The sequence below is a fragment of the Electrona antarctica genome (assembly GCF_951216825.1).
Source record: "Electrona antarctica genome assembly, chromosome: 2".
NCBI lineage: Eukaryota > Metazoa > Chordata > Actinopteri > Myctophiformes > Myctophidae > Electrona > Electrona antarctica.
Window position 1 is genome coordinate 25361643 of NC_136807.1, and position 10000 is coordinate 25371642.

General features: G+C 44.5%; 1 protein-coding gene across 1 annotated transcript in view; it reads left to right on the plus strand.

Annotated features, from left to right (window-relative positions):
* The window catches only part of itpr3 (inositol 1,4,5-trisphosphate receptor, type 3), a gene marked incomplete at its 5' end in the record, with an annotated part of 74308 nt that overhangs the window by 24037 nt on the left and 40271 nt on the right, over positions 1–10000 (plus strand). The window contains 9 exons of the mRNA XM_079514552.1: positions 1308–1407; positions 2055–2215; positions 2749–2890; positions 3872–4033; positions 4664–4836; positions 5713–5832; positions 8133–8214; positions 9131–9246; positions 9598–9849. Coding sequence (XP_079370678.1) covers positions 1308–1407; positions 2055–2215; positions 2749–2890; positions 3872–4033; positions 4664–4836; positions 5713–5832; positions 8133–8214; positions 9131–9246; positions 9598–9849 — 1308 coding nt within the window. The remainder of the gene's footprint in view (positions 1–1307; positions 1408–2054; positions 2216–2748; positions 2891–3871; positions 4034–4663; positions 4837–5712; positions 5833–8132; positions 8215–9130; positions 9247–9597; positions 9850–10000) is intronic.

The following is a 10000-nucleotide window of genomic DNA, read 5'->3' on the forward strand; positions in this document are numbered from 1 at the left end:
CAAGCAATCTAACATTGAGGAACCGGAATCGGTTCCATCGCATATGGAAACTGGTTTATAACACTTGTCAGAGCTCGTACTTCATGTGTTAGAATTGCAATACCAGTGGTTCTCACACTTTTAATTTCAAGGACCACCATAACTCTGAAAGTGTAGAAATGCACAATTTGTACACTCTCAGAGTCCACTATACAGTAGGAATCACTCTCAGAGTCCACTATACAGTAGGAATCACTCTCAGAGTCCACTATACAGTAGGAATCACTCTCAGAGTCCACTATACAGTAGGAATCACTCTCAGAGTCCACTATACAGTAGGAATCACTCTCAGAGTCCACTATACAGTAGGAATCACTCTCAGTCCACTATACAGTAGGAATCACTCTCAGAGTCCACTATACAGTAGGAATCACTCTCAGAGTCCACTATACAGTAGGAATCACTCTCAGAGTCCACTATACAGTAGGAATCACTCTCAGAGTCCACTATACAGTAGGAATCACTCTCAGAGTCCACTATACAGTACGAATCGTTTTTCTGTTTCTTTCTTCTTTTCCCCTCCTGTTTTTCTATCAAAACTTAAATTTGTTTTCTTTATTTGTCATGTTGTATTGTATGTAGAAAGGGTAAGCATAATAAGCTAATTAGCTTCAGCCTATACCTTTTTTGGTATGGTCTATGGTCCTGGCCTATGGACCTATGGTCATGAAGTGTGGGTCATGACCGAAAGAATAAGGTCGCGAATACAATCGGCCGAGTCTCACGCAAGAGAGACTCGGAGTAGAGTCACTGCTTCTTCGCCTGGAAAGGAGCCAGCTAGGTGGTTCAGGCATCTGGTTAGGATGCCTCTCGAGTGTCTCCCTTTGAGGTCCTCGATGCAGCATGTCCCACTAGGAGGAGACCCCGGGGCAGATGGAGGGATTACATCGACTTACTGGCCTTGGAACTCCTCGGGATCCCCCAGGAGGAAGTCACTAATTTTGCTATGAAGAGGAAAGTCTGGAGCTCTCTGGTGGAGCTGTTGCCCCCGTGACCCAATACTACAGATAAGCGGTTCAAGATGGATAGATGGATGGACTATGTAAAACTATTTATTTGTTATGCAGTGTACTGTTACATGGTGAACTGATGACCAAATTAAAGGGAACTCCCAAAATTAAAATAATCCTGTGAGAGATCATGGATGGAAAAGGGTTTAAATCCTGAACCCAGGATATTGCACAGAGCCCTAGTTTTGGCCTAGTATGTGTTTTACCACTTATTATTAGTATTTTACCAGTTATTGCTGCTGCTTGTCTCCCCATCAGAAACTCGTACGTGCGGTTAAGACATCTTTGCACCAACACATGGATACAGAGTACCAACGTTCCCATAGACATCGAGGAGGAGAGACCCATCCGACTCATGGTTAGTACACTGTGTGTGTAGGACTGTCATGATTTGAGTTAAGGATTCATTGTCACAAAATAATTGTGATTAATGATTACATTACATGTACAAAATATAACATTTTCAACACAGACATTATTGATTATTATGCAAAAATAATTCCTATTATTTCAAATAATTGCGATTATGTAATAATTGTGACAGGACTATGTCTCTGGTGAGGGTACTTAGGGTAGTATGTAACCTCTTACCAGACATAATCAAATGATGGCAAGGCCCCCATTTTCGCAGATTTTAACATTGTTTATTTTACCCAAGGGTTAATCATAAAGTATAAAGCAGCAAAACCAAATCTCTAAATTGAAAATAAATATTCAAAAACAAATACTTCAAATGATCAAATGTAAAGTGAATCAATTATAATATAATAAACACATGAAATGATCAAATGAACATGTGACGCGTTGAGAGCTTGTATCGTCACAGGGATGTTAGGTTTCATGTGATTCATGTGATTCATAGTCAGTAAGTCTGTCTATCTGCATGTCTTTTTGCATTAACCTTGTGTGTGTGTGTGTGTGTGTGTGTGTGTGTGTGTGTGTGTGTGTGTGTGTGTGTGTGTGTGTGTGTGTGTGTGTGTGTGTGTGTGTGTGTGCACTGTGCAGTTGGGGACATGTCCTACTAAGGAGGATAAGGAGGCGTTTGCCATCGTCTCAGTGCCAGTGATGGAGATCAGAGACCTGGACTTTGCCAATGATGCCAGCGCCATGCTGTGCACCGTGGTGGAGCAGTTCACCCAGGGCTTCATCAGCCCCAACGACCGCAGGTCTGTGTGTGTGTGTGTGCGTGCATGGTTGTGTGTGCGCGAGCGAGCGTGTGTGCACGTGTCCTGGGCGGCGCCTTGTCTTACTAGTGACATCATGGTCACAATTGCACTAGTGTAAACCACTTCCCCGTTCTTGCGTGCGTGCATTCTGTCCTAAATAAACTGTCTGTCCTATACAGTCTGACATCAAAACATCTGTTAACAAAGTCCAAAATATAAGAGTGAATTTTAATTCAGTGACAAATTAATTCAGTATCAAATCTAAATTGGGACTCCCAGTGACAACAAAGTTAGGCTGCGCTAGTCCCTTCTGTATTACAGCGGTATCATTTAAAATAATGATAATAATAATAATTTGGGGCCCACTCCTTGGGGTGTTTTTTGGCACGGTATATTTATACCCAGGGGGCAGTTTGGGGTTATGGTCTTGCTCGGGGACACTTCGATACATTGCCGAGGCCTTGAATCGAACCTGGGACCTTTTCGCGTCCAAGGCGGGCTCTCTAACCATTCGTATTTTGTGTATGTTTCAGGTTTGCCATCAAGCTGTTGGAAGACGTGGTGTTTTTCGTAGCCGATGTTGTGAACAGTGGACAGCCCGTCCTGGATGTGACCATGTCCAAAGCCAACCGAGAGAGACAGAAACTCATGAGGGAACAGAACATCCTCAAGCAGGTGGGTGGACCTTCAAAACCATCCCAAAGTCACCACAGGAACTGATGTGACACGTCACGCCACCATATATAGCCATCTCCATAATGTGAAGATCATGACACTGACCTCATCTAACCTGGTTAACCATACATGGATCATCAACTAGATCTGCATACATGGAGCCGGCCAGCAACTCTTTTTTTTCTTTTTTTTTCTATAATTTTTATCCCACGATTTTGTAACCCATTTTCACCCCTGTGTCAATTATCTAATGTGATCCTGGGCTCTACACACCCTCCGCCAACCTGGGGAGAGCAACGGACTTGAACTCATGCTTCCTTCATGCATGAGTGTCCAAATTGCTCCTTTACACATGACAGGGGGGAGTTTCCCTGGTTGGACGTAGCGCGTTGGAAGGAACACGTTAGTCCAACCGGTTCCTTTCCCCTCCATCAGGCGCCCTTGCCCGCCGGCCAGCAACTCTACATCTGACCTCAAACCCTTAGATCTCCATATATGGAGCTGACCTGTTCTGACATGCCATGTTGATCCCCCCCACCCGTCCTTCCTGTTCTGACATTCCATATGTTGATCTGACCTCATCAAACCCTGTACACGTCACCCAGGCGGATGAGCGCATGTGACCTCGCCCTTTAGTGTGAGATCGCTTCTCTTACTGGTTATTATTATAATTTTGATCCATGGAGGTATAGTTCGATGCACTCTGAACCTGAGCTGAGCATGCACTGCTAAAAAGTTACCCCCGTATTTTGCACTGCAATATATTCTGATCCTAAGTCAGCCTAGCCACGAGCCATAGCATGGTCTACACAGAGAGGATGAGAAGAGTCTCTGATCCTAAGTCAGCCTAGCCACGAGCCATAGCATGGTCTACACAGAGAGGATGAGAAGAGCGCTTGTAATTGTCTTTGTTCATAGAATGTCTTCAACAAATTAACATGTCAGGCCTTGATAAAAAAATTTCTTCTGGTGCAATGTCAGATATTTGGCATCCTGAAGGCTCCTTTTAAGGAGAAGGCAGGGGAGGGGCCTCTGCTGCGATTGGAGGAGCTGTCAGACCAGAAGAACGCCCCCTACCAGTACATGCTCCGCCTCTGTTACCGCGTGCTACGCCACTCCCAGGAGGACTACCGCAAAAACCAGGTGAGATTACTGCAAACAAACAGGTGAGATTACTCAAACAAACAGGTGAGATTACTGCAAACAACCAGGTGAGATTACTGCAAAAAAAACTTGACAAAAACTAGAGACAGATGAATATATATATCGGCCCTCATTTGACTTGTCACTTCTATTACATTGGTATCAGCAATTATGCAGCCCATGTGATTTGTTATCACTTTCAATCTGGTGTGTCTATGTCATAATAGGGGAAACATTTGTAGACCTGTCAAAGGCTTTCAAAGATTTTCCAAAATAACTGATCTACGAGCTCACATGTTTCATTATGCTGCATTGTGAGCTGTGAGGATCTGCAAATCTACGTTTTACAAATAGATTAGAACAGATTTTATTTTTGCACCTTTTAAGGACAATATGGGCCAAAGTGTTTTAAGAAAACTGTTATAATAACCTAAACATAAGGCAAGCTGACCTCAAATACCAAAGAGATGACATCAAAAACCAGATGAGGATAGGAGAGAGGATGAGGGAAAGATGTAAAAAGAAGACGAGTTAGAAGAGTGGAAGAATGAGGTTTGTGGGGTTGAATCCCTGCAACACTTTGTTTCAGGGTTACAACAGAGCCTTTTCTGTCTGCCTCTGTGTCTTCAGGAACACATAGCCAAGCAGTTTGGAGTGATGCAGAGTCAGATCGGCTATGACATCCTGGCTGAAGACACCATCACCGCTCTGCTGCACAACAACAGGAAGCTGCTGGAGAAACACATCACCAAGACCGAGGTGGAGACCTTTGTCAGCCTGGTCCGCAAGAACAGAGAACCCAGGTAAAACCAGGAACAGAGAACCCAGGTAAAACCAGGAATAGAGAACCCAGGTAAAACCAGGGACAGAGAATCCAGGTAAAACCAGGAATAGAGAACCCAGGTAAAACCAGGAATAGAGAACCCAGATCAAACCAGGGTTGCATAACCCAGGTAAAACCAAGGATAGTCTAAGAAGGATGAGACGCGAAGACCGTACGGGCGACGCCATGTTGCTTTGGAAGGAAAGAAACATGCGCAGTTGAGACCAAGGAAGCTGAACGCGGAAGTGTTGGCTGCATATAGCCCATTGCGCATGTTTCTTTCCTTCCAAAGCAACATGGCGTCGCCCGTACGGTCTTCGCGTCTCATCCTTCTTAGACTATCCTTGGGTAAAACCAGGAATAGAGAACCCAGGTAAAACCAGGGATGGATAGCCCAGGTAAAACCAGGAATAGAGAACCCAGGTAAAACCAAGGAAGCTTAGAGAAGGAATGGACATGGTCACGTGACTGGGCTGCACCATGACACTTTCATGGATGCTTTCATGGGAGCCAGACTACATCCGGAGGTTCGGCAGAATGCACTGTCAATGAGAGCTCAGTGACCAGCTCATCAACAACAACAGAGAGAGAGAGAGAGAGAGAGAGAGAGAGAGAGAGAGAGAGAGAGAGAGAGAGAGAGGGGCAGAGAGAAAAATGACATGATGATAAAATATGTGCACAAAGTTTCAGACAGTTGATGGCATGTATTGTTGTGTGTGCATGTGTGTGTGTGTGTGTGTGTGTGTGTGTGTGTGTGTGTGTGTGTGTGTGTGTGTGTGTGTGTGTGTGTGTGTGTGTGTGTGTGTGTGTGTGTGTGTGTGTGTGTGCGCGTGTGCGTGTGCGCGCGTGTCACCAGGTTCCTGGACTACCTGTCAGATCTGTGTGTTTCCAACAACGTTGCGATTCCTGTCACTCAGGAGCTCATCTGTAAATGTGTCCTGGACCCCAAGAACCAAGACATCCTCATTAAGACTGAGTATGAACCCTAACACTAACCATGAGAACCAAGACATCCTCATTAAACCCCCCAATGAATTAATGATGCCAATATTCCATATTCCTCTCCACGATGGGGGCTCCTACCCCTCCCGCCCAACTCTCCTTGCGGACAGGTGCCACACCAGTAGGAGTAGGTGCAGTGATAAATATCGCTCCCTCTCTCCCCCGAACACGGGAGAGAGAGGGTTCATACAATTGTGTTCATAGAGTCTACAGTATATATCGACAAAGCCGGATGCACGTACTGCATTCGAACACTCTGCGGTGGTTGGCAGGCACTTTACCACTGCCCCACCCAAGCGCCTCTGAGTATGAACTGAGTATGAACATAGATTAGTGTTGTAGAAACTTCTATTCACTCAATTGTGCTAAGAAAGCCAGGTTACTTAAAAGATTAAAATATGTATGCTGGACAGACACATTACAGCCTGTCTCCTTCACAGCCCCCCTTCAAGTTCTCCCAGTCCCATTTGCACATGTACTCACAGTAGATCTAAGAGAAGAGTCGCTCTCAACCTTTTTGATGGGGTGCTATTCTCTCCAACGTCTGCTTTTTGAAATGACGTCATATAGCAGCCACATCTATGGACTTTTAATGTTTGTTTAGAGCACTTTAAACAAACAGAATGGCAGCCAAGTCTATAGACTTTTACTTTTAATGTTTCTTTACGGCAGTTAAACAAACATTTCTAGGCGCCCCTCACCTCACACAAGTCTGATTTTGATATTTCAATTTCTCATCTCTTCGACCGCAATCTACACTGTAAAATCAAGTGGAAATCTTTGATCTAAGAAACATTTTGTTGTCTGGTATAGGGGGTTCTTGGATTCAGAAGTCAGGGAAAGGGGGTACTGAGGCCAGACAAGTTTGAGAACCAGCATTTTAGAATACACAGAGCTGCACTATAATTGCATCAATAATGCAACCACAGCCCACTACTACGTAGTTCTTCTCCTATGCATGTGCGAGCCGGGTAGGGCATGTCCGAACCAACCACAACAGAGCCCTGCCTGCCTGGGGGCAGTGGTGGAAAAGTACTCGCATGTACTTAAAGTACCAAAAGTAAAAGTACTCCTTGTGCAGATTAGAATGTCCCATTTCAAGTTTTCAAATGTATACAAATCTTTTGAACATAGCAGATCTACAAGCTCACAATGCGTCACATCGCTACGCATTGTAAGCTTGCAGATATTTCTGACATTTTCCAAATGTCAGAAATGTACAGTATATAGGGCTGAAAAGGTTAGTGTATGTTTTGTAATAATAAACAAAATCTACAAAGTAACTAGTAAATAAAGTTTTAAAATAATTGTAGTGGAGTAAAAGTACAATATTTGCCTCTGAAATGTAGTGGAGTAGAAGTACTCCAGCAAAGATAAAGTACCTCAAAAGGGTACTTACTTTCCACCACTGCCTGAGGGTTCTATAGGTGCTGAACAATGTCTAATCAGCGGGACGTATATCTGCCCCGTGGCCACCGCCATGCTTTGAACCATTCTGAGGAGAAACCGCACACTGAGCTAGACATGACTGAGCAGGTCTGGGTGGGGAATGGACATTCACTGCTACCACACACCCACCACAGCTATTGTCTCACACACACACACACACACACACACACACATACACACACACACACACACACACACACACACACACACACACACACACACACACACACACACACACACACACACACACACACACACACACACACACACACACACACACACACACACACACACACACACACACACACACACACACACACACACACACACACACACACACACCCACCACAGCTATTGTCTCACACCCACCCACCCACACACACACACACACACACACACACACACACACACACACCCACCACAGCTATTGTCTCACACCCATCCACACACATACATACACACGTGCGCATGCACACACACACACACACACACACACACACACACACACAAACACACACACACACACACACACACACACACACACACACACACACACACACACACACACAGTCACACACACACACTGACTGTACACACTACATACTGTACATTATATGAAGTAGATATATAGATATAGTTTACGTTCCCTTCACGTTAGATAGATTAATGCAGTACATATTGACAGGCAGGCAAGCAGGAAGACAGACAGACACATAGATAGATATATACAGTAGATAGTTAGATGGATAGATGGCTATATTGATGGACAGGAACTAAGGAAGTCACTTTGTGTGTGTGTGTGTGTGTGTGCGTGTGCGTCTCCAGGCGCCGTGTCCCCAAAGAAGCGCCCCCTGGTGGGACTCAGGGAGAATACCTCAACATGGACGACTATGGAGAAGAAGATGAGGTATGTCTGTCTGTCCGTCTGTCTGTCCGTCCGTCTGTCTGTCCGTCTGTCTGTCTGTCTGTCTGTCTGTCTGTCTGTCTGTCTGTCTGTCTGTCTGTCTGTCTGTCTGTCTGTCTGTCTGTCTGTCTGTCTGTCTGTCTGTCTGTCTGTCTGTCTGTCTGTCTGTCTGTCTGTCTGTCTGTCTGTCTGTCTGTCACAGTGATTTTTGAAGGTTTGGAGGTCATTTCTGAAAGCCTGTCACTGGGACATCATGGTGACAATGCCAGTGGTCTAAAAACCATGGCTCTGTAACATAAAGTCCAAACCACACCAAAGGGTCGGGTCGGGACAAAATGTTTTTTTTTTTCTTTTTTTTGGCTTTCGCCTTTATTTTATATATTTTTTATGGAGGGACAGACAGTAGGCTGACATGAAATGGGGAGAGAAATAGGGGGGTGACATGCAGTAAGGGTGTTATGGCCTGCATTTTCAGAACACAATTATGATCAATCAATCGATTGTGTTGCAGCTTGGATCAGTAGAACGTAGTATTACTTGAAATTGTTATTTAGCAGTATTTGTGCTGTAAATCAAATTAGTCAACGCATTATGTAACTTTCTGCTTATAAGAAATGGGAATTCAAAAAATGTTCTAAAGAATGTTCTAAGATATTTAAAGATAAATATATTTTCGTGAAGGGAAATGACAAACCGATGACGGATTGACTCTATAGCATTGATTGTGGAATAGTTGTCTTGCTACACAAAACTAGTCCTGTGTGTGTGTGTGTGTGTGTGTGTGTGTGTGTGTGTGTGTGTGTGTGTGTGTGTGTGTGTGTGTGTGTGTGTGTGTGTGTGTGTGTGTGTGTGTGTGTGTGTGTGTGTGTGCGCGTGTGCGTGTGCGCGTGTGTGCGTGTGCGTGTGTGTGTGTATGCAGGTGTGGTTGGTGTGGACAGATAAGGCGAATGAGAAACGTGAGAAAAGCATCAGACAGCTAGCCCAGGAGGCCAGACAAGGAAACGCCCACGATGAGAACGTACTGACCTATTACAGGTATTTACACACACACACTGCATTTATAAGGCTAGCAGTATTTTTGCGTTTCACAGTTGCAAGACACATTGTTAGGTAGCCTTTTCACTGAGACCACGTGATGTACAGTAGTACATATGATATTTTTTGGCGGTGACATAGCCCCTTTAACTGGTTAATCACACTAATACATTTGGCCAACTGCGAAAAAACCTATTAAGACTTTTCATGTCAATTTGTTGTTGACAAAATAGTTAAATAAACGAAAAGAAAAAGCAATCGCTAGAATAATTGCCAAGAAAAGAATGGATAGCCACAGCCCTACATTAGGGGAACCAACCATTAAAGGTATTCATGTACTTACACGTCCAGGTACCAGCTGAAGCTGTACGCCAGGATGTGTCTGGACAGACAGTACCTGGCCATAGACGAGATCTCCAAGCAGCTGGACGTGGAGCTGATCTTCCTGTGCATGATGGACGAGACGCTGCCCTTTGACCTGCGGGCGTCCTTCTGCCGCCTGATGCTCCACGCCCACGTGGACAGAGACCCCCAGGAGCTGGTGACGCCTGTCAAGTTCGCCCGGCTGTGGACCGAGATACCCACCTCCATTACTATCAAAGAGTATGGATTAGTTACTGTTACTGCTACTATTACTTTTCCTATTACTATCAAAGAGTATGGATTAGTTACTGTTACTGCTACTATTACTACCGGTATTCCTATTACTATCAAAGACTATGGGTTAGTTACTATTACTGCTACTATTACTATT